We start from the raw sequence: 24,496 nt of genomic DNA, 5'->3' as shown, positions 1-24,496 counted from the left end.
TATATTCAACGATACCAAGAAAGATATTTTCATTGCACGAATAAAGGTTTCCAACATATGTGAACTATTATGATTGGTAGAATCTCAAATCGTTACAAGCGATCTCCAATCATATTTGAACAATAAGAAATGCATGCGAAATACTTTTCTATACGTTTATACTTATGAAAACGTAATATAAACATTTGACATTCTACATCTTTAATTCATAATATATCTTACTTATTATAAGCGTTTAATAATAATTAATAATAATTGATTTTCATAAATTGCATTGTAGTTTATGTAACATTTAATCTTCAGTCTACGCTCCTCTGAACTATGAGACACTAAATTAATTCAAAACTGATAAAATATATTATTAATATTCCATAATCTACATTATTGTAGGTAAATATCAAAAACATAATTGCAAAAAAATTTGTCTTAATCGAAAAGAACTAATTATTTAATTTTAATCTGAAACATGTTACGTGCATATATGCATAAATGAAATACAGGCCTTACTGTATGAAAAATGGTACTTTAGTACCGTGATCGTAACAGAATCGAGTTCTGTTCCGTCCACGTGAAACCAGTCGTAAATTTACAGTAGTTGTTTCCATTGTCAAAAAGTTTTGTTGCGTGCATCGTAGCTGCGCGCGTGGTCGATCGAGGAAGAAGACTTTTGTGCCTTCCACGCCGGGCACCGCCACTCTATCATGATCAAATTATTCTCGTTAAAACAGGCGAAAAAGGATGGCGAGTCGCCGAAAGCTGGCACCCAAAAGAAGGCATCTGCAGCACAACTGAGAATCACAAAAGGTTTATTGACGGTTACTCATAGTCTCCTTTACAATGTCTGTTGTATTTGTTACTATAAATTCAACTTAATATATAAAGACTAAAACATATCGATTAAAAGCTGATTAAAAGTTTTGTTAAGATTCAATGTTGTAGTTTTAAATTTTGTAACAGTCAATATTTGTCCATTTTTATTGATACCATATTACGCGTATATTATATATTTAGTTCTTCGCTTTCATTTACCTTGCATATACATATATGCAGAATTTACAAATTGATTTATTTCCGTATTTCTTGAAGATGTTGATTTGCGGGCAAAAATGTTATAACTTGTTTATAAAATATTATTTATAACGTTTCGACAAATTAAGCTAACTTTAATTAAAAATTTTTAAGATTAACTTAACTCTAAGAAGTTAACTTAATAAATAATAGAAATATATAGTTATATCCAATGAAGCAACAAAGAATTATTCACAAGATTATTATAAAGAAAATTCCTTAATAAATGAGATAATGTGATTTGACTTGTTTTTATATTTTTTGTTATTGATATTAATATTCACATAATATTTAAGGCTATTCTAAATAAAAAATATTTTGTTCGCTATTTTGACCTTTAAATAACCTTGTGTAATTTGAATAATTGAAATATATTTTTTCTTCTATTCTTTAACATGTACGTTAAGAAATTTTTATTTTATGTAGACATAAATGAACTTAATCTTCCAAAAACATGTGGGACGGAGTTTCCTGATCCAGATGACCTTCTCAGCTTTAAGCTAATTATTTGTCCAGATGAGGTGAGAACATTTTTCTTTTTATATATACAACTTGGTAACGATTAAAAAATTTTTTAGGGATTTTATAGAGGTGGTCGATTTGTCTTCAGCTTTAAAGTTGGGCCAAATTATCCACATGAGCCGCCTAAAGTAAAATGTGAAACACAAGTTTATCATCCTAATATTGACTTGGATGGCAATGTGTGTCTAAATATTTTAAGAGAAGATTGGAAACCAGTCCTTACAATTAATTCTATTGTCTATGGATTACAATATCTTTTCTTGGTATTTAGTATAACATAAAATTATTACACATTTTCTTTAACAAAGTAGAGAATTTTCTACGTAAATGCTTAATTATTTAATTTATATCAAATTTGTTATATGATGTTACATCTTTGTATATAGTAGAGCAAAGAATTTTTTATGAAAAGATATTATTTGTTTAGGAACCAAATCCAGAAGATCCATTGAATAAAGATGCTGCGGAGGTCCTGCAAAATAATAGGAGAGCGTTTGAGCAGAATGTAGCAAAAGCAATGAGAGGTGGCTATGTTGGCGCGTTTTATTTCGAACGGTGTCTCAAGTGACATTAACGTTCACTTTATCGGAGGACACATTGAGGAAAGAGATCGAGAGTAGAACTCCTTCATGCTCTAAACGTGTTCCTCTCATCCATCTCATTCGTTTTAACGGGCCTCTTTGCGTCTTCATGAGTGCTTCGTACCTTTGGTCAATAAACCATCGGTAAAAAATACCACCGATGTGCTGTTTTCTCGGAGTTGTGGGATACTTTTTTTCCTTTCTGTACTTTTTTTTCTTTCAAATGTAACAAAGAATTGAAATTGTATTTACACTTGCAAGCCTTTTATTCAACTGTTAATTCGTTAGTATATATATAATAATAACAGGACATATTGCCAATAACGATTATTAAAGTTGTTTTTGAAAGTACATCCATTAATGATTAGAAGTTACTGCTTTACTAGATACGCTTTTTGCAAGATTAAACATGAAAATAAGCGTATAATTATTCTGTATTTAAAAATTTATTTTTAACTACAATCTTCTATACCCAAATGAAAATTTCATAGTATCTCTAAAACTAGAATTGTTCTAATCTTATTTTTAAAAATGTGTGTGTGTATATATATATATATATATGCGTATATGCAACAGCAAATGTATCTACAATTTCAATCATCGCAGCTCCTCTTATAAATTGTATCTCCGCCCTGAGGGTTACTTCGCAGGATATAAATTATTTTCCATAAATGGATATATGTATATATCCTGCTAAGTTCTTCATTTAAAATCACGTAACTTAACTTATGTATCGATCGAAAGTGGAATATAAGGCTGTTAACGAAAAAATTTTGCATTTTAATTGTTAGTCAATTCTGTTCCTAATTATACAACTTCCATTTTTCTAGTCAGATATGATAACCAATGTTACTATGCGGAACTGTTATCAAATTTTATTTTATTCCTTCAAATAAATGAATAAAAAATGGTTAATAAAGCATTATACAATTTTTACAAAACAGGACTTAGCTTAACTAATGTCTTTAAATTAGAAACTTAGTAAGTCATAAACTTTGTACATGACTTTTACTTGTAATATAATGTACAAAGTGATATAATTCTACATCAATTTAATCTCCTTTTGAAAATATTATTACAATTAATGTTATTGAAATCAAGGCTGTTAAGTTCTTTAAGTCTTCATTTTTAATTAGCATTAATTTATTATACTCTAGTACATTGTTTAGGAAACTTACAAACTAGAGAAGCGTCCTAGCCTCGATCCAATTTGCTTTGTTTAAGTTAGGTCCCATCCGCGTCGAGCATGTTGAAGGCACTTTTTCGAGCGCTTCAAAAGCGATCGAACTACTTTCTCCTTTTTCGTCTGCTTTCCTCTTTCAAACACACACATACATACACGCGCTCTTTCTCTCTTTTCACCCTTCCATTTTTAGTTTCATACATATCTTTTTCTTTCTCGTACAAAAAAAAAAAAGATTCGATCGCGCTGAACGATGGATTGGCGTGAGCTCGGCGAAGAAGCACAGTGATTTGGAAATCGAGATCAGAACATATTCCCTGGAATCTGGAAATCGAAATAACAATGATCAAAAATATCTTTCATATCAAAAAATACAAATTACTATCTTTATTTATCTTAGATGCATTTTTCTACTATGAGAATTAATTACGTTTTACTATTATGTTATGAGAAGAAGCGTGCTTCTTCGCAGATTCCATCGTGGAATGGATTTCCAAACGCTCGAAAGGATGCTACCATTGTTGTATGTACCGAGCTATAGTCATGAAAAGTCAAAGACGTGGAGAAACAAACAAAAATGAGAGCTTTTTTCATGTTGAATTCAACTCGTGTGCAACTCGGTTTTAACGGAGTGGGAACATGTACTGCATTGTTAAGGATACTCGACTTGGATGCTTCACAATTTATTTACTTACTTAAGCTAAGAATATAAACGATCGGGTGTCTATCGGCTTAAAAGCGTTCCACCAAAATTGAACGATGTAGGTACAGTCTGTGAATGAAAGGCGTAACCTAAAACAAAAACATTAAATATATGTATATTATTTTAGTGTAATGCATCTCAAAAGCAAACTTTTACCTATATTTTATATCAATAAAAGGGAGGCTTACCACCGCTCTGTTCGATTCTTTTACTTTCAAGGGCTGCTTTACGCTGATCTGCTAAAAGAATAATTTCCTGCAATGCCTTTTGCTGTTCTGCAGTTAAATGACCAGTCAATGCTCTATACCAAACTGTATCTGTTCTTTCAATATCTGTAAATAAAAAAAAATTTGAGTATGTGATTCATCCAACAAATAGAAGGACGTACAAATATGTGGGAAGCATAAGAATATAGTGATTACTCACTTTGCATTACTTGTTTGAAAACAATGTACTCATCTTGATTCATATCATCTGAATCTAAAGGTGTGGCATAGTATTCAAGTGGAGTTTCCTCATTAGCATCATATTCTGAGTCATCACCGTCATCATCTGATCTATGATCACCGTGTCCATCTTGAATTGAAGCTGATACATTAAAACCATGTTGTGTAGATGACCTTGTCACCTTTTCCTGCAACTTTTCCAAATATTCTTGACTAGCATCGTCGATTTCGTCTTCATCGGATGATAAAACCTCTGTATAAATATATTGATAGCATTATTAGTTTTTGAAAATAAAAATGAATGAAAAGAGATATAGGAGGATAAATGGAAATTACTACCTTCATCGATATCGCTGTCATCTTCCTCATTTTCTTCGTCACCAGCGTCAGATGCCTTAGCTGCATAGGCTCTTTTCAGTCCATCAAAAAGTAGAATCAAAGACGGGATGATTTGTTGGGCGCATTCATTCACCGCTGGTGGTTTTACGGGACCCATACTGATTAAAGTACACAATCCAAGAACACAGAGCTTTCTATCATGCAACCTATATAATGTAAATATTGTTTTTATAAAAATGTATCAATTAATATTTATAATATTTAATTATAGAACTAAAATGCAATCATTATTTAACAATTAAAATAATTCACCCTAAAAAACAGTCTGTATCATGAATCCATTGTTTAATAAAGTGTGAAGCAATTGGTTCTGTCGACTGTCTAAAATTTCCTTGCAATCTATCCATTGTTTCAAGACAAAGTGCTGGGTTATAATAAAGTGCTGCAATTACTACTTGCAAACACATTGTTCTTAACTCAGATGTTTTGACTTCACGCATCAAACGTTCTAGTACCAATTGTACAAAGGAAGGTATGCACTAAAAGAATATATACAATATAAAATTTATCATATAAATCATTTGTCACGTTCTTATAAAGTAAAGTTAGGTTAAAATGCACATTAAAATATACATCTAGAGCGTAGCTTACTTGATCAATATGATCTTTACACTGCAAGATTATGACTTCCAATAATTTGGCAGCATGACATTCTGGATCCTCTCCAGCATCCCCTGTTAATACCTAGTATGTACAAATAAAAAATGAATTTTTAACAAAATAAATTAAGAACAACGTCTTTTTCAATTTTTATAAAAACATGATCAACGTACAGCTTTGCACATATTAAACATAGCCAATATATGATTTTCATTTGATAAGAATGCTGGAGTATCAACTGTAATATAATTATGAAGAGCAGGCATCATATCAGTAAAGTATTCAAAACCATCTTTCTGGAATAACTGATATATCATTTCTAAAACTTTCCACATATCTTCTGATATTGTTTTTATCGTAAGATCATAAACTAATGAAAGAGATTCTTCATAGAATTCTAAAATAAAAAAATACATTACCAGTCATTTTAATAAAGTGTATATTACATTTAGTATCTATGCCTTCATTATTATTATTTGCCTTACCCATGACACTTTCTCCAAAAATATGAGCCACAACTTGAAGCACTGTTGGCTGCAATCGTGCTATGATTTCTGGTCGATTTTCCATTACACTTAATAAAGACTCTATTGTATTTAATAATCCCATGGCAGTAATAGCTTTTTCATCACTGCCTTCATCTGTTTCGAGCACTTGGCTGAAAGTCGCAGCCTAAAAAATATTAATAAGATTTTTTTCAATATCTTAATTTACTTTGTAAAGGGAAGAAATAAAGGAATAATACTCACAAGATGTTGACATATCTCAACTGCGATTGGCATAAGTTGGTCTGGATATATATAAACAATTTTTTGAATAACGGTTGTTAAATCGTCATTTTCTGTTTCTCGTACGATAGCTAATAATTCAAGGGTTATAGGCTTAATTAGAGGTTTTACATATTTTTTTGCTTTCTCTTGAGCAGAAAGAAGCATTTGCAAAGCAATAGCAGCTTCTACCTTAACAGGTAGATCTTGGTCCGTCAGAAGAACGTTCGTCGTCAATCGAACAGCCTCAACTAATATTTGTTCTTGCTTAAATTTTATTTCGGAGAAATAATGCAATACCCAACATGCCTGGAGTGTAATAATTATAAAAGGATTACAAATCAAATAATCAATAAATTTTAATAAATAACAATATACGGATTACTTACTCTCGCTCGCATATGTCCATGAGGACTGCTAAATTCTGGAAGAACATATTGTAGTAACATCTTATCCATTTGCTCTTTATAAACTTTCTTCTTTAATAATACATCCGCTAAACTCCCAATCTAAAGAAAACTGATTTTTAGAATGTTTTATATTTTCTACTTTATAAAATACTTTTCTACATAAAGATAATTACCATATGCAATGCGCCATCCTTCTGTCTAGGGTCTGCATTTGGACTAGTTAGTACTTCCACACAAAACTGTATAGTTTCCTGGAGCATATCTTTACGTTTCTTACACGCAGAATATAATAAGGTCTGTGCTGCAGTCACTGGAGACACAAAGTCTTCAAAAATGTCTAGAAAGTAATAAATTATTATCATTTAGTAAAATAAAATAATAAAAGATAAAGTATACGCAAGGAGGATACGCTTTATTTTTAAATAAATCATCTTACCAAATTTGACCCTAATATATTCATATGGATTATTATTCCAAAGTTCTTCATCTGCTGCAGAATACGAGAGTATTGGAAAGAGTACATCACGAATTATCTCAAACATATGTGGTTTCAAAAACTTCCATGAATATGCATGGCTTACTCTATACATTAAAACAGAGAGTTTTCAAACTGTAGCTTGCGATATAATAGAATTATTGTTTGAATTTATTGCTTACCCTTGATTAATATAATTAATTGATTGTTGAATCACTCTAGGTGATACATATATCTTTCTTCGATATTGGTCCAAAATTTTCAAAAGGACTTCAAGTATCCCTCCACTAAAAGTTCTTAAATACCACCCAGAAAACTCCTTGTACTCATGAGTTACATTTCCTGGACTTCCATATCTTTCAAACATTCTGCGTAAAATATGAAGAGCCCACTTCTTACATTTCCACCATGGCAATTCAGCTCGTTCGTCGTCATCCAAATCTGGATTGTTGGTTTCAGGTGGTACAGGTCTATCGGCTACTTGTCGTACCACATCCATCCATTGCGAAAAAACTTCTTTCGAAATCAAATCTAAAGGGAGTGTATACTGAAAGAAAAATCATAAATTATAATGGAAATTAAGAAAGTGATTACGTACTTTTATATAGAATAATATGTTTAACATCTATAAAAGCAAAATGTATACCTGTGTAAGGGTGAAAAATATTTTTAATATCTGCTTTTGCAGCAATACTGACTGTTCTGAAGGATCTGGTAAAAGTCTTAATATCAATTGATAAATCATAGGAAACAAGAGATTCATTGCTTCATTTAACGGTCCTCTTTCTTCTGCCTTCTTATATCTAAAAAATATACCAGTAAATGTTTTTACTATTATCACTGCAATTACTGAAACTGTTGAAACATATGTAATATGTCATGTTTTGGTAATAATTTTTTCTTTGAATAAGAAAGTCCAATAAGACATACTCAAAATTTTTGACAAGTTGATGGAGTGCAAGGAGAACACCTGGCCAGCAAGAAGCATCCGAATTCTGTAAATATATTGTGATCTTGTCCACTATTTGTGTCCATCTTCCAGGAAAGTCATGTTTAACTATATTACTAACACAAACGCCCAATTGTACTCTAAATCAACAAAAGAATGTATCGATTAAGATTACTTATAAGGATACCATGTTACATATATATATATTGTATTCTTTCTACAATTGAAAATGTGATTGTGATAGAAAAACTTACCTAATAAGTTCTGGTGCATGTACAAGAGCATCGACAATTGCATCACGGATCATTGCACGATCTTGTTCATGAATAGTAAACTTGACTGACCCATTTTCATCTTCTCTGTCAGCCCAATTTGTTGCAATTAGGTTCTTCAAATATATAACGCCTAAATTGATATTAAGTTATCATTAGTCAACTAATTTTCTCTCTCTCTCTTTTTTTTTAAAGCAATTAATCTTATTAATTACCGGCTTGTCTTACAGACATTTCCTCTGCAGTCATTAGTACTTGAAGTAGTGTTGGTGCAAAACCAATAATTTTGTGAATCTGAAAGCATTACGAAATCCTTTAAATTATAAATCTAGTCTAGTGCGGTTATTATCGTATGTAAACCATTATATATAACTATAATATAATCTTTTATAATTTGAAATATAAAATAATAGTTCATTTTTATTAATGTTCAAAAGAGTATATAAACAGTATGATGCATACATTTAATAGTACAAATGAAGAGAAAGAGCGTTAATAAATAATAGTATTAAATTATAACAAATTAGGAGTATCTTGTAAATGAAAAAGAATGTTTTTAAGTAATCATAATTAAGTAATAAGTAAATATTTCAGAATAGATAGACAGCAAAATAACGTTTTAAAATGTTAAAAGATTTATCTATGTTATTTCATGGAAGAATATGTAACAAAAATTTCTAGATCCACATAATTATGAGTTTGGTTAAATGCCGTCCTCTCGAAAATTAAAATTAATAAAAAAAATCAAATTGTTAGCTAACAAAGATAAAAAGATTTATTTTCCTGAATACGTTTTAGAAGAATTAATTATATATGTATACATATATACATAGGTGAATAATAATGAAGAAAATATAAAAGATGAATAATAATGAAGGAAAATGATAGGAATGGAGCACATGTTTCTGTTGGAGTATCGGTCATTTAAGCACGTTTTCAATCAATTGACCGACCTGATTTAGCTGCTCCTCAGCTTGCTTTTGTTGTTCTGGGTCGATCGTGGCTCGTAATAATTCTGTCACTTTTCGTACATCCATCTTGTAATTGGTTTCGTAGTAGACGGTGATGTCCAAATTTTTAACTCTTCGTCACGAATTCGACCCGGCGCATTCACCTCGCTACTCCCTCATCACGTGACACAACAATATGGCAGCCAAAACTGATGTGCGTTATATCCGGCCATTAACTGTGTAAAAGTTAGAAAGGAAACTGGCAAATTCATTACGTTGCAAGAATGTAGATGGTAAACTACGTTATAAACAGATATATGTGCAGTAGCTATATTTGTTTATAGGTCATCGGTCGGTCAAAACATTGTAATCGTAATTGTATGCACCATAGTTAAAGCTGCACCATTTTTACTACTATTGCATTAATTTGAAAAAGATATAATTTAATAATATTTTTAAAATTTCACTTGAGTGAAAGTGTTAAGAATTTAATTAAAACAAGAACAGTGATATGTTGCAATTAATAAACCTGCCTGACATTGTTTTAGAGACAATTTTGTCTAACCTTTCGTACGATGATATTTCTCGATATAGAATTGTAAGATTATTTTTATCTTTCTTGTGTGTTATTGTTTGCTAAGACTCATATACTAAGTTTTTAAAAAAATTATAACAGGTTTGTAAACAATTTGATCGGATATGTAAAAAGTTATTAAACCGAGGTTTCAATTTGATGGAAAAATATCATGCACAATGTTTGCGTGCAGTAAAAAGTCAATTACCACGAAGAGAATCGGAAAGAAGGAGTCATCCTTTGGCACGTCATTGTGATATATTAACAGCTATTGAAACAAGAATATCCATGTTATCTATGACTTTTATAAAATATGTGGATCTTAATTTGTGTTGCTTCATTCCTGGAAAGGTAGAGTATTAATAATTTTAGCTCTTTTGATATATATTTAATTAATATATATTTTTTGCATCAGGTGATCGATGAGATTTTTCGAGTTCTTCGTTTAATTCGGGATTCTAAAACTCCACCCAGGGCTCATGAAATACTTCAAGAGTTAAGAGATATTAGTAGCATGGCTATGGAACATTTCGATGAAAAAATTTTACCAGATCTAAAACACAGTATTTGTACTTCAGTTGTTAGTAATGTAGGTTCTTATGAATTGCCAAGTGGAAGTTTAATGATTTCTCATCATACTACAAGTTCAAACAGTGTAACACTGCCACACAATTTTAGTTCAGAAAAATTGAATCAGACTTTCAAGAAAATTTATAGTCGTACTAAAAAGAATAAATTATCTGTTTTGTCTATAAAAGGGCAAATTGGTAAAATGAAACTTCGAATGAAAAGACAAGGCTTCCAAATGAGGTTACAAAGCTTAAAATTACAAGAGCAGGCAAAGAAAATACATGATCAAGATACGCAATTAGCTGAAATGAGAAAACATCTTGAAGAGTGGGAACAAAAAATGGTTGATTTAACAGCTGAACTAAGTCGTGCAAGAGAAGAAACACAAAAACCTGATTCTATAGAAACTTGCAAAAGAAAGCATATAGATATGATTAATCAACGAGAAACTGATTCATTGCAAACAAAAGAACTGCAAGCAAAGAAGCGTAAATTAATTGTAGAAAGAATATCGTCTAATGATGCAAAAGATGTTAAATTTAAAAAATTTATGACTGATCTTCTTGCAGGTAATGCTATAGAAGCATATCCATCAACTTCACATTAATTTACTATTTGTACATAATGAGGTTGTATATCAAAACAAAATTATTATTCTATGTGTATTTTGCATTTTGTATGTTATAACTGAATAAATTTAAATGTTTAAGCTTCTTGCATATTTAAATCAAATCTATACAACTGCTTTTACAATATAATTTAAAATTATTTGAAAATATAGTAGCGAAATATTTAATAAAAAAGTAGTATGCAAAAAATGATGTTATTTTAAAGCGATACTGTGTTTAATAAATAAACATACAACCAAATCTTTTTAATTCAGATAGATCATTAGATATTGTATAATTTATACAATAGTCCTCGTTTAATAGAAGAACACTCCGAACCGCGTCGCGTCTATTACTATACTAAAGGAACTAGATACATATTGCTGGCTGTTATGTGATTTTGGCTTGTACGCTTCTTATAAATACTTATATATTTATATCAGAAACAAGAGTGACAAAGAGAGTCTGAAAATCTGAATGAAATGAAAGGGAAGGTTCGATAGTTATTTTATGATAAATTCATTCATATACGGTCATATATGTTTTCAGCTATCATTTTCGCCAAAAACACTTGAGACATTTTATTAAGATAAATATGAAGTAAAAGATATAAAAATGTCACTTTTCTTATTTTGATGTTTCATTATTCGTGAAAATAGCCAGATCGCAGATAAAAAATGACGCGAACGCTTGCTCTATGTAAAAAATTACAAAAACTGGTGTGGAATAACATTGCGGAAAATGAGCGGAAAATACTGTACATACAAACACATGAGAAATGAAATGCGTGATGTTCTCTATTTTGATGCAAGCATATTATTAAACAAAAAAAATATGCGTATAAATATAATGAATTGTATATTAAATTATTGTAAAAATTTAAAATACAATTAATAAACATATTAAAATATATAATTGTACGCAGCATGATATGGCTCATATATTATTTTAAATATATCATTAAAATGTAGATATTAATTATCAACTAAAATATTAGCCCTTAACGCTCCGACTTTTAATTGTGAATATCGACCTGTAACTCCAACTTATTCTCATCATATTTCGACTTGCAAGTTTTTAAGTGTCAGATTTTAAATGCTACAATGACGTGTAAATAATAATATTAACCCATTTGCATCATGGCTCTACTTAAGAGGACTGGTCCCTATCACCGCGTGCGGTCGGTCGTAGGTGCAGTAAATGACATCCGAATTCTTCATGGAGTTTATCGAAAATTTACTGTACAAAACGATTGGTAGACAATGTTACTTCGCAAACATCGCATCTTACATTCTTTATAACAGAGGAAAGAAGAAAAAATCATTTATTTAAAAAAGATAAGAAATAAGAAATTAAATCATATTATTTCCCGTGGAATTCTTTAAAATGGTCAATACAATAAACCGATATAGACGAGATGCTGACAAACGGGTCAAACGTGAACTCTCAACGTCTGAAGAATACGATTAATCCGCGCTTGGATACAAATGGGTTAAAGTCATTAATTAGTCAAGTAAAAACATTAATATAAGATTAATAACAATAAATTATTAGTAAAAAGAAATATAATATCCAGTGTACGTAATTATATTTGTTCATGTGCCTGTTTCAATTATAAACATTAAGATTTTTACTCTCTGTTAATTGTGATTGTTTTTTTTTTATTATCTATAACAATACAAAATAATTAAAGTGTCCTATATTGTATTTTTGTTTTGTAAATATTATGTTGCGATACGTGATTATATGCGAAAATACACTTGAGATAATACTCTACATAATTATTACAATATTTTTTGAAGGAATTACAAGTGTTCATTCTAATTCTGTACGCGTAATGTATATTATTGAACATATTTCTAACTAAAATAATGTAATATAACATGAAATAGCAAAAGATCGAAAGTAAAATATTCTAACGAACAATAATATTTATTATAATTTTTTAAGATATTTAATTCTGTGATTCAATTTTTTTGCCATGCTTTTCTTCAGATTCTTTATCTAATAAACTTTTGTCTTCAACAAGTGGTAAATTAAATATCTCTTCATAAATTACAGCATGTGCATTCTGCAAATAAACTTGTTGCTTTTCTCTTATATTTTTTCGTACAGCAGTTCTTTCCACTTCAGGTAATACAAAATTATAAATCATATTAGCAACCATTTCTTCTTCTGATAATTTTGTTGCACTGAAATATAAAGCATTAGGAAATATAATATATTAGTCAGAAAACGATTTTATAGAATGTACAATATTCATCATACTTGTTCTGCGCAGCTTTTGATATACTGTCTATTTTATCGCACAATTCCGAAATATATGCTTTAGCTGCCTCATCAGATATCCATTCAATGCCTTCTTTTATTATATCTTCTAAATAACTTTCCACAGATTCTTGATTAACTTTCATAGTTTGCCTAAACATTTCGTCAAATTCCCTGCGACGATTATATTCTAATTGACGTCTTCCAGCTTCTGCTGCTTCTCTCGTAGCTCTTTCTCTTTCAGCCAATAATGCGAAAGCATGTATTCGACGTTCATCCTCTAATCTTATTAATTCCTTAAAAATAAGAGTGAGAAATATTATAAAAATTGTATTTAATTATTTTTAATAATCGCAACTCAAAATGAATTGTACTTTGCTAAGAAAATCTAGCATTCCCGATATAGTCATTCCTTCTAAAGAATTAAGAATTTCATACAAACGATCTTCTTGCATAGATTTTTCACTTTGTAAATGTTGTAATTCTAACGTATGCGCTTTTTCTTCCTGATGTTGTTTCTTACTATGTTCTTCTAATCCATAAGATGATCGTAATTCTTCGATTAATTCCCTACATCTATTGCGGCCTTCGAACATCTAAAACATGATCACTTTTTTTATCGAAATTTTTTATCGAATTAAACGAAATACCTTGTTTGGTCTCATTTTATATAATTTAGTTTCTAATTATTACCATGCATTGGATAGCTCTTCCTTTAATTATTTTTTGAATAAGTATAGACAATTGATGCAGACGTTTATTTGTTATATCTTCTGTGCTTTTTCTATATGGTGTAGAAGGTAGAGATGGCAATTTATACTTGCGTTTCAATAATAGCGGTGCCTCTATTGTCTTAGTACTTGATCTACTTGCTTTCAGGTCACTATGTAATTGACTTAGCTTTTCTTTTGTCCATCTTGTTGCTCTGATACATAAATCAGCTGACTTAGATCTTGGCTTTAATGCACTTAATTCTTCATATGTTGGAAGCCAATTTGGCAATGTATTTATTTCAGTTACATCTAAAATAATTGAAAAATATAATATAAAAAATATCATATATAATTATAATATTGCTTAATATTAATATACATATCCTTTTTACTTTCGATACAGCCTTCTCCTAACAACTCTTTTTCTATTACTTCATGCCTTCTTTGAGGATGTTCGCCATAACGCATTTGTGGGGCATACAATTCAGAAGATGGATCATCATGTTCTTTAATAATATCACGTTTATAAGGTTGCGATTTTTGTTGCTGTCTTTTATATAGTTTTCTCAATTCTCTTCTAAGCTTGTGTTTAATAGAGTTTATTTCTTTATCTCTACGTATAGATAAAAAATTTGTCCATCTATCCAAACGGCCTTGAATCTTTTTTTCTTTTTCATATTCTTGTGATTTAGATATTTTATCCATTAATTCAAGCCTATAATCCACTATTGCTTGAATTTCCTAAAATTGAAAAATTTTATTTATTAAGCATTTTATTCTAGAGATGAACATAATTACGGTCTATACTTTACGAATTAAGAAATATTTACTGATTCTCTAAATGCCCATTCATCTATTTCTAATGCATTTATTATAGCCGATCGCTTTTTTATGTTTGCTGGCGTATCCATAGGAGGAAGAACTGCTTCCCATGCTCTTTTTCTTCTCATTCTATTAATGATTTCTAAATCATGAATTCCAATTTGTAATCCATGATTCCAAGATAAATGTGCTATTGATAATGCTTCAGGATAATGGCCTGGAAAATAATGTTAATATTCATCAACAGGTGAAAATATGAAGTATATCTAATATATTATACCTGATTTAATTTTATATGGTGGATCCCAAGGTGCAGTTTGTGAGTCACTATCCCGATAATCTGTTTGGGTTCCTATATTTCTAAATGGCTTTAATTTAGGTGAAAATGTATAACATTGTTTTTGTGCATTTGTTACTATGTCACTTAAAATATCATGATTAAATCGTACAGGAATATTCATATTTTGTGATTTTGATACTAAAAACGGTACAACTGGTCGATAAAGACATTTAAAACTGTTACAGTATTCAATTTTGGTTAATTTATGATGTCCAGCCATTATCCTGTAAGTATCAGACATAAAGCAATTGTATGTGCTCACACTCATTTCTTAATTATAACATAATGTATAAAAATATTGATTTTTAACTTGTATAAATGGTTTACCTGTAAATTAAAAATTATAACATTAGTTTATTACTCTAAATCATTATTTGATACATTAACTTGCTTAAACTCTGCAATCCAATTTTCTTTTTCACTGTTACATTGTCCCTTCAAGCTGTACTCTAGATTTTTTATTTTATTTTTATATATAGGCACATCATTTTTACATATATTCTGCAAATTTATAAGTATGAGAGTTTGTACTACTATTATTTAACAGAAAAAAAACAGGAATAATATCATAAAGCAACTCACATCTATAAAAATGTTTTGCATGTCAGATGTTTGAAATTTTGGTTTATTAGCACATGCAGTATATGAAGATTCTGTATATGTAAATATATAGAAATATCATAGAAATTTAATTAATAACATATGTATTATAAAATATATAACTTACTACGGTTTAATATTTGCCTTCTAGGCATCTTTAGAATTAAACAGTTACATAATCTATTTTAAAATAAATTATTTTAGTATTTTAATTTTAATTAATTAAATAGTTTATATAAAAAATATGTTATTGTTTTTTTTTTTTTTTTTTTTTTGAAAAGAAGATGATATTAGCTGTTTAGGAAAAACTTCTATATCAAATGGATATTGATCAAACACCTAGCTTCAGACTTTTTAGAATCATATAGTAGAGCTTTATTCCGTTACTATAACAATAATAAACAATGTTTTTAGCAAGTTTTAATAAAACTACATTGATTGTGATATCTGTTTACTGATATAATACCAGTATCTTACACATAACAACAACCGATAAGTTATTTTCCATATCATTATATCAAACATTACAAATACCTTGGAAATAGAATATATTGTACATAAATTAATATTACAACAATCGGCAATCTTATAACTTATACATATGTAAGTTATATAAGTTATAAACACACGTACGTACATATCATTATGTGACATATCAGTTAGGCAATAACATTGTATCTTTAGAATGTTAGTACCAAATCGTAGGTACTACAATCTTGTATATATAATGATTTCTTTTATTACATAATAAATATATATTAGAAAAATAATAATATATAGTTGTAGTTCATTGAATTCTGTTTATAATGTTACTGTTTAAAATCTAATATTTCTGATAAATTTTATATATTCCTATAAAAAGGAAATATATATATTTATTATTAAAAAATAAAATATAAAATAGTATTAATATTTTAATGGATTTAATGCTCTTTATGGAAAACATAACTATCTTACTTAAAAATTTGTTTTATAAAATGATTTAAAATATCCATTTCCACCTGAACCTAAATATTCAGGCCAATTCTGATGCAAGGATATATTTTTGCAACTTTGATTAGGCAACATATCTTCTGGGCACATACATTCTAATTTCATCCTATATATCGTCATTTGTCCAAGAGAAATTTTTAAATCTTTTTTGTTGCTCGTTTCTAGATTTGCTTTATAATTAATACCTCGTTCACTTAAACATTCTTTAATAATATCATCATTTTGTTTATGCTGAAAATTTTTTTCGGAAAGCAATGTTTTCCAATGAATACAATTAAAATCTTCTTGGACCAATATTACAGATGCCTCAGAAGACGGTAACCAAAATGTAGAAAATACTAAATCAATAGAACTTATTCCTTCTGTTTTTAAAATAGATGGTAATAATATTCCAGTTGGTGGTTGTTTTTGTATACCATGTACTGAATACATCTGATTGTTAGCATTTGTATCCCGCTTTTTTTTTTGTTTTCTTAATTTTGATCCAGATTTATATTCTAATTTTAATTTTAAATCTATGCCAGTATCCTTTTTCATATTCCGACCTTTCAATGATTTTCGTTTAGGAATTTTTTTTATAGCAACAGTTTCTTCTTCTTCTTCTTCTTTTAGTGCAACATTAAAAATCTGACGAGTGTAGGTTTCCACATCCTAAAAAAAATTTTTCTGTACTTCTTTTCTACAAAATATAATTGTTAATCATCTTATTACAAATTAATAGTCTTACTATAAAACTTTGATCAGTTGTTTCTTTTGTTTTATTTACGTCATAATGCAACAAATTAATTGCTCTTTTACTTAATATTTCAGTTTCTCCATCACTTGCATTGTTTTCAATGTCTAAGTTATGAGAGGTTTCGTGTGTACTTGTCTTACTATTCGTAATGTCCGTTTCATCATTACGCGTATTTTTTACAGAATTATTTATTCCCTTATCAAATTGATTAGCAAATTTGAGATTAATGTCGCTTCTTTGTTCTCGTACTTCATCTTCTTGTTGGTAATCTATTGGCTCTTCTCTTTGTATGTTAATTTTATTATTCTCATCATATAATAAATCAAAATCTTTACTTGTTTGTATAATATTCCGAGTCCATTCATTCTCATTTTCCAAAACATTATTTTGTCTACCAATAGGAGTAAATTTTTTCTGTTGTGTGTATTGTTCGTAAGTTTCATGAGAATCTTCCTGTTCTTGTTTAGAACTATCTTTTTTATTTTTATCTTTATATATTTTTGTCGATCGCTCAGATACAAAAGGTGTATTTTCAGGTAATTCTATTCTAACATTCATAGAATTATTATATTCTAATGACTTCCAGTCTTCAGAAAAATATAATGATATACCAGGTGGTCCAACATGTTGGCTTAAAGCATATAAATTTGTAATTAAAGTAGAATTAAACCGTTGTTTACAAACATCAGCGCGTGATTCAGATATAAAATCTTCACTTCTTAAGAACTGATATTTTTCTTTAATTCCTTCATAGTTTAGACAATCAACTGACCAATGTAAAAACCAATCATTTCCAAATCCTTCAACGGTAACAGATAGGCCAGACATTTCTCTGCTTAAACTATCTTCTATTGGTTTTTCTAGTAAAGGTTTACCAGTTTTTCCATCTATGATTGTTGCAACTGTGTAGTAATATGTTGGAAAACCCGAACCTATCTGATGTTTTACCATAAAGTCTGGAATATTATCATCATTATAGTAACCAGGAATCGGTATACTTATTATTTCAGAATTAGGTACTGTATAATTCCAAATAGGTTCAAAAGTTAATCCATTATAAACTATTATTGTAGAATTAAACATAGCAGCAACAATATCTTCAATTCCATCTAATGTTACATCTACCAAAATTGGAGGCAGCAAGGTTCCTTTTCCTGTGTTATGGTGAAGTTTTTGTAGTTTCTATAACATACATATAATTGTATAATAATCTATTTATAAGTTATCTTTAAATATTTAAGGAACTTACCAAGTTACTATACATTAAGTTCACTTGAGGAACTACGTACAATCCACCCGATTGTTTTTTACTACTAGTAACAAGGACGAAAATATTTTCTCCATCTGGATGGACTAATTTCTGAGGTGCTAAAAACAATTGCTCTGTATTTGGTAAAACTGAACTGTGTATAATACTTCCATTGATTCCTGATATCATAAGAATTTCACTTGAATGAATTTCTCTTGATTGTATAGTGTGTGATGCGATAATATCTCCAATGTCATCTCCATCAACATCAGCAATAAATTTAGCATCATAGATATCTGAGAGTTTCCATTCTGCTGAAATTGATAAATCTCGAACTGGTATTTTCCATATACTAGTTCCACTATAGCCATTGACTGCATGAAGTATTCCACCTCGACCACATATAATACAATCTTTAATTTTGTCATTTGTTAAGTCTATACCACAATCAACTGAAAAAATAGCATGAGTCGTCCAATACACCCAAAGAGTATCTCCTGTTTTTCCATTTAAAGCTAGAACTCCACCAAAACATGGAACTTGTCCGTCAAAGTAGAATGTACAAATATATTCTGAAATGTCCATCATGTCCAATCCTGTATATCAAAATGATGTTACTGTTTACTATAATTAAATGTAAATATTACAACTAAATATATTACAAAAATGATATACCTCAAAAACTGAAATATTCGGCAAAATCATAAAACTATAAATCTAAGACCTGTAAATCAAAAGGTAAATATACTAAAAACTTAATACTACTAAAACGCATAAAAAATTATTTTAAGAAATTAAGCTGAAATACACTTGTTCAGAGATAAGAACCTGTACTAAATCCAATAATGATATCTTCAACTCCATCACCATTAACATCATTGCTTCTTATTGGTGATTCAGATATTAATTTTGGAAATGATCTAGTCCATAAAATCTTTGATGCAAGAGATGTGCATGGTATTTTGTTAGATTCATGTAATGAATCTTTAAGATCATATGATAACCAATTTTTCAAGATTGACATTGGTCCAGGAATTATATTTACGACGTATATGCATAATATAATTAAGCTTAACAATATTATTAATCCCATAAGACCATAGCCAGTCCTATTTGATAATCCATATGTCGCAAAATTATATGGCCTTTTACATCTTCTACGAGGTGCCATTAAAGGCCGTTTAACTCCTCCATCATCATCTAATTTTAAGCCATTTTTTCCATCTCTAATGAATACCTCATCATCAATATCTGTTAAATCTTCATCATCAAAACCATCTCGCTCAACCAATTTAGGTAAAATTGGATAAACAGCAGACATATTGTTCACCTATAAAATTTTTATATTCTTAAAAAACTGCTTATATATTATATAATAAAAACTTATATTTTTGCCAAATAAATGTAATATAATTAATAAAATGATAAAAGAAAATGCATTAACAGTACACAGCTATTTATGTTCCCAAATATTAAAGGCGAAAGATATTTACATTCGTTATTATATTTATAAATATATGATAGAAATACACTTATTAAAATAACAAAATGTAAATAGAATATTACGATAATAATATAAACACAAAAGATGTGTTTAAGTCAACGTCTACCGCATTGAAATAATCATTATTCGATAATAAATAAATGAAATTAAATAATAAATAAGGATTAGTAAAATTAAAACATACTTTTTATCTACGTATTTTTGAAAGATTCTGGTTTCAAATAACAAGCAAATAAAATTTGTCCACTAAATTTTTCAGAGACGTCGTATGAGAATGATGCAATAAATATACATATTATACTTAAGGGTTATTCATACTCATATCCGTATTGAACATTAACATTGAGATACATTTACAATTTTAGTAATTGATAACTTGAAACATTATTAAGAAGCATAATTAATTTGTTGAATATTGTAATTTATACAAATAGTCTATATAAGTTACACATGAAAAAGTTTACCAGTTAAGTAACGTTAATAGAACTTGTTATATTAAGAACTTTAAGATACATAAATTTGATCTTATAAATTAGAGAATTTATTCCAAAATGTTTAATTGATTAAATAAGATTCAAATCTACAACATTAATTAAAAGTAGCTCTTAAAAGAAAAAAGAAAAAAAAAAGAAAAGACGGAAATATTACGGAATTATGTTACACATATATCTTTAAATCTTAAATTTAAATGGACCAAGAGGGCAACTATTCATCTTTCCTATTATACCAATATACTAAACTATAATTAAAAAATTTAATTATAGTTATCATTCGTTCCTAGGGTATTAAATCTGATATAATATTTCTCTACACTCTACATCATAAAAGAAACTTGGTTACTATTGTTACCAACTACCAACTATAACAGATTGAATTCGTGCTTCTTCCAGTAACCGGCAGCGTGTATCACCGGTGGATATTAGTTAACATAAAATGTCGTACACTAAATTCAATTTTTCATTTTATATCACATGCTGTTGCTTATCCTTGGGTCTCGTAAATGCAAATTCTCAGACATCGTCGAAGAATTATTTCGCGGAACAACTTACCGAAGAAAATTGGGATCGTATGCTCATCGGAGAATGGATGGTGGAATTGTAAGTTGAATTGGTTCAATGTCGTTAAATTTGATGGCGTGTCGAAAGTCATATTGAAAACATTTGTATATATGTATTTTAATGTTTTATTTGAAATTGTATAAAATTTATAAGTTCAATTATAAAAGACAAAAGAAAAATTTTATTGGAAGTAAATTGCAGATATAAGGAGGAAGCTATAAGAAATATTTTATTGAAACCTATTTGTATTTTAAAGTAATATATGTATTTATAACTAGAGTATTTTGTGATTTAGCTATGCTCCATGGTGTCCTGCTTGTAAAACATTGGAACCAATTTGGGAACATCTTGCTGCACAAAAGGAAAATTTAAATATCAATGTAGGAAAAGTTGATGTGACTGATTCTCCAGGACTTAGTGGAAGGTTTATGGTTACAGCTTTGCCAACAATATATCAGTAAGATTTTTTATTTTGGAAAAAGAATGATGATGATGATTTAAAGTTCTAAATATTTTTAATTACATTTTAATATTTCCTCTAGCGTTAAAAACGGTATATTTAGGCAGTATAAGAGCCCTAGAGATAAAGATTCATTAATTGAATTTGTATCTGAGAAAACTTGGGAAAAGATTGAACCAATTCCTGGCTGGAAGAGTCCAACATCTATTCAGATGTCTGTTATTGGTCAATTCTTTCAAATCTCACAAGTATTGCGGGTGAAGATTTAAATTAAATGTTAATGAAACTAACATAAATTTTAAATGCATTATAAAACAATTTAATTATTCTTATAGGGAATACACAATAGGTTTATGGAAGATTTTGGATTACCTACATGGGGAAGTTACTTGATCATTGCCATTGCTACCATTGTCTCAGGTGCAATATTGGGATTGGTAAGCTTGAATAATAAAATTGAATCATTTGAACTAGGACTAATGAAACTAACTGTTACTTATATCTTGTAGTTTATCGTTTGCTTGATTGATTTTATATATCCACCGAAACCTGTGATGCTTCAAAACAAAAAGAAACAAAAAGATGGATCGGGTGGATTTATGCAAGAGAAAAGTATACAGGATGAAGAAATTGTTGAACATGTTAAGGATGATTTAGTAGATGAGGAATCGGAGCAAGAGGGATCAGAGACAGAAGAAAAAGAAAAAGATGCAGATAAAGATTCCAAAACTGAACCAAGCAGTCCAAATGTTCGTAAACGTAAGCCACGTAAAGCTGATTAGACATACTAGTTCATTGTATGTAAATATCTAATGTCTGGTAAAAATGACAAATAATAGCACATTTTAATGTTAATCCATTTTGGTAAATGAGAATAGCAAGAGCAATACACAAATATTTTATGTTTGTCAAAAAATGTTAAGGGTTTAAGCAGAGATGGAAATAATCGATTGTATTAATAATTTAAAGTTATATGAAGCATATAAAATATTTTCAAATATGACAGCTGAATTTCAATATTGCATAAAAAATTTTAAATGCAAAATAACTAACCTCAGGTATCATTTTTAACATTATAGAACATTAATCACACACATAATACTGAAAAGTAAGATTCGGAATATTTTACTGTAAATTTATAATATCATCGCTTCCAAATACAAAGAATCTTTCCTTGCTTGTACGTATTAGATATTGTATTACAATTATTATTGTATTACTATTATTTTTACTAAACTTTGGTATTATAAAATGATAGAATGATTATTTTTTTCCAACAGCATTTCATTACATTTTTTTTAAAGAATTTTCACATAAAATAATCTAAATGTTTGTTAACATAGTTAATTATAAGTAATTAATATATTTTTTCCTGTACAAATTTTTTATTTATAAATTCTATATACCATACTATAAAACAACTATGTATTATTTATACATACATACACTGTTTCTCCCATTTTTCTTATATTTTCAGATTTCTTACATACTTAAGAATTTATTAGATAAGCCCATAGCTTTAACATTTTTTATATGATTGTATTGTACAATGTATTTTCTGCTTTTATAAAACTGCAAATTTTGTATACAACACTAAATGCACTTCTTAGAAGAAGAAATTCGTTCGAGTTAAATTATTTCATACAATTATGACTGGAAGTTATAAGTTTTTGATATATTGTAAATTATACTTATAAAATTTCATAGTCTTAATTAATCGTTACACTTTCTTTTATATTTTCTAATACAGAAATAAAGATATTAATATAACAACAAACCTCGTAATTGTAAATAATTTTTAACAACTACATGTAACTCATTGTATTCAACTTTTATAATGGTTATTTGATACGAAACAAAATTTTAGGTTATTGTACATGTGGCATATGCTAGATCAAGTCAAAAACATAAGCTTAATAAAAATATATGATACACATTGCATTTATAATATCCATAAATAGTTTATCATACATTGTAATCATTTTAGAAGTATTAAATGTCTTCCATGCATGTTATACATATACATGCTTCAAGAGAAAATAATATTATTGATCATAAATATATTAAATTACGTTTTGTTGTATTAAATTAATTTAGAATGAATATATTAACTGGAGTTTAAATTTCAGACAGATATACATATATTTAAGTAATACTGCTTACATTCTTCGCATAGGAACTACACGTTTACATAAAAAATGTTATACGAGGAAACAACTTTCAACTAGATAGTACAAAAATTGTAATGCTAACTGCCTAATAAATGCATTATGTGATAATTATGTCTTGTTTGTTAAAATTCATAGATTGAAATTTCCTCTTATGTTTATAAAATATTTAAGCAAAAAAAGCAGTTGTACTTTTATAAGTATCGCGTTTAAATATTAAATAATATATATATATATATATATTAAACACATTTAAGAATGATATTAATAATTACATTATTTATATAAAAACACTATCTAGTTAATAATTGTGTTAATAATTTGAAAAAAATTATTTATGTTCTATGAAAATTGCTATTATTTATAAAAATACATATATATATGTCGGAGATGAAAGAACACCGGAGCCTTCCTTGGGAACTTGGGGAGAATCCCGTAATATTGAAATCCGGATTACAATATTACGGGATTCTCCCCAAGTTCCCAAGGAAGGCTCCGGTGTTCTTTC

The 24,496-nt window shown here is 28.7% G+C and overlaps 6 protein-coding genes across 14 annotated transcripts; 3 read left to right on the top strand and 3 right to left on the bottom strand.

Moving 5' to 3' along the window:
* The first annotated feature begins 551 nt into the window (after positions 1-551).
* Positions 552-3,090, top strand: LOC122571885 (NEDD8-conjugating enzyme Ubc12). The gene is made up of 4 exons (XM_043736179.1): positions 552-804; positions 1,495-1,589; positions 1,647-1,853; positions 2,018-3,090. Exons 1-4 carry the CDS (start codon positions 702-704, stop codon positions 2,156-2,158), a joined length of 546 nt encoding a protein of 181 aa, XP_043592114.1. The 5' UTR covers positions 552-701; the 3' UTR covers positions 2,159-3,090.
* On the bottom strand, positions 1,801-9,517 carry LOC122571840 (importin-7). 6 transcript variants are annotated; one of them, XR_006318266.1, is made up of 21 exons: positions 9,329-9,517; positions 8,591-8,669; positions 8,358-8,508; positions 8,085-8,243; positions 7,801-7,957; positions 7,337-7,701; positions 7,116-7,261; positions 6,853-7,016; positions 6,659-6,778; positions 6,252-6,578; positions 5,988-6,174; positions 5,676-5,899; positions 5,494-5,586; positions 5,155-5,381; positions 4,843-5,048; positions 4,484-4,756; positions 4,246-4,389; positions 4,050-4,146; positions 3,785-3,889; positions 3,350-3,678; positions 1,801-2,062 (listed from the first exon to the last, which is right to left on the bottom strand). XR_006318266.1 is itself a non-coding variant. In XM_043736086.1 (19 exons), the coding sequence occupies exons 1-18, from the start codon at positions 9,410-9,412 to the stop codon at positions 4,079-4,081; spliced, it is 3,174 nt and encodes a 1,057-aa protein (XP_043592021.1). In that variant the 5' UTR covers positions 9,413-9,517; the 3' UTR covers positions 1,801-2,062; positions 4,050-4,078. The 6 variants fall into 6 exon arrangements, 2 of the variants coding, with proteins under 2 accessions (XP_043592021.1, XP_043592004.1); XR_006318257.1 differs by having other exon boundaries at positions 3,350-3,889; XR_006318254.1 differs by lacking the exon at positions 3,785-3,889 and having other exon boundaries at positions 9,329-9,516.
* Positions 9,518-9,665: 148 nt separating this feature from the next.
* LOC122571875 (F-box only protein 28) lies at positions 9,666-11,182 on the top strand. The gene is made up of 3 exons (XM_043736152.1): positions 9,666-9,923; positions 10,002-10,250; positions 10,315-11,182. The coding sequence occupies exons 1-3, from the start codon at positions 9,837-9,839 to the stop codon at positions 11,074-11,076; spliced, it is 1,098 nt and encodes a 365-aa protein (XP_043592087.1). The 5' UTR covers positions 9,666-9,836; the 3' UTR covers positions 11,077-11,182.
* Positions 11,183-12,784: 1,602 nt separating this feature from the next.
* LOC122571866 (cilia- and flagella-associated protein 91-like) lies at positions 12,785-15,991 on the bottom strand. Of its 2 annotated transcripts, XM_043736139.1 has the most exons (9): positions 15,803-15,991; positions 15,548-15,721; positions 15,161-15,444; positions 14,889-15,097; positions 14,451-14,799; positions 14,039-14,367; positions 13,720-13,941; positions 13,346-13,641; positions 12,785-13,269 (listed from the first exon to the last, which is right to left on the bottom strand). In XM_043736139.1, exons 3-9 carry the CDS (start codon positions 15,438-15,440, stop codon positions 13,032-13,034), a joined length of 1,923 nt encoding a protein of 640 aa, XP_043592074.1. In that variant the 5' UTR covers positions 15,441-15,444; positions 15,548-15,721; positions 15,803-15,991; the 3' UTR covers positions 12,785-13,031. The 2 variants fall into 2 exon arrangements, with proteins under 2 accessions (XP_043592074.1, XP_043592065.1); XM_043736130.1 differs by having other exon boundaries at positions 15,161-15,721.
* A 179-nt stretch (positions 15,992-16,170) lies between these two features.
* Positions 16,171-21,027, bottom strand: LOC122571854. Of its 3 annotated transcripts, XM_043736107.1 has the most exons (6): positions 20,487-21,027; positions 19,627-20,128; positions 18,799-19,394; positions 17,541-18,731; positions 16,778-17,464; positions 16,171-16,672 (listed from the first exon to the last, which is right to left on the bottom strand). In XM_043736107.1, exons 2-5 carry the CDS (start codon positions 20,117-20,119, stop codon positions 16,778-16,780), a joined length of 2,967 nt encoding a protein of 988 aa, XP_043592042.1. In that variant the 5' UTR covers positions 20,120-20,128; positions 20,487-21,027; the 3' UTR covers positions 16,171-16,672. The 3 variants fall into 3 exon arrangements, with proteins under 3 accessions (XP_043592042.1, XP_043592032.1, XP_043592052.1); XM_043736097.1 differs by having other exon boundaries at positions 16,171-17,464; XM_043736117.1 differs by lacking the exon at positions 20,487-21,027 and adding an exon at positions 19,474-19,522 and having other exon boundaries at positions 16,171-17,464; positions 19,627-19,719.
* Positions 21,028-21,158: 131 nt separating this feature from the next.
* LOC122571880 (thioredoxin-related transmembrane protein 1-like) lies at positions 21,159-23,069 on the top strand. The gene is made up of 5 exons (XM_043736166.1): positions 21,159-21,399; positions 21,656-21,817; positions 21,903-22,077; positions 22,156-22,257; positions 22,330-23,069. The coding sequence occupies exons 1-5, from the start codon at positions 21,236-21,238 to the stop codon at positions 22,600-22,602; spliced, it is 876 nt and encodes a 291-aa protein (XP_043592101.1). The 5' UTR covers positions 21,159-21,235; the 3' UTR covers positions 22,603-23,069.
* The last annotated feature ends 1,427 nt before the right edge of the window (positions 23,070-24,496 follow it).

Source organism: Bombus pyrosoma, linkage group LG1 (assembly GCF_014825855.1).
Source record: "Bombus pyrosoma isolate SC7728 linkage group LG1, ASM1482585v1, whole genome shotgun sequence".
In the NCBI taxonomy this organism is placed as follows: domain Eukaryota; kingdom Metazoa; phylum Arthropoda; class Insecta; order Hymenoptera; family Apidae; genus Bombus; species Bombus pyrosoma.
Note: the sequence above shows the minus strand (reverse complement) of the source record. Positions and strands in the feature narration are given on the sequence as shown.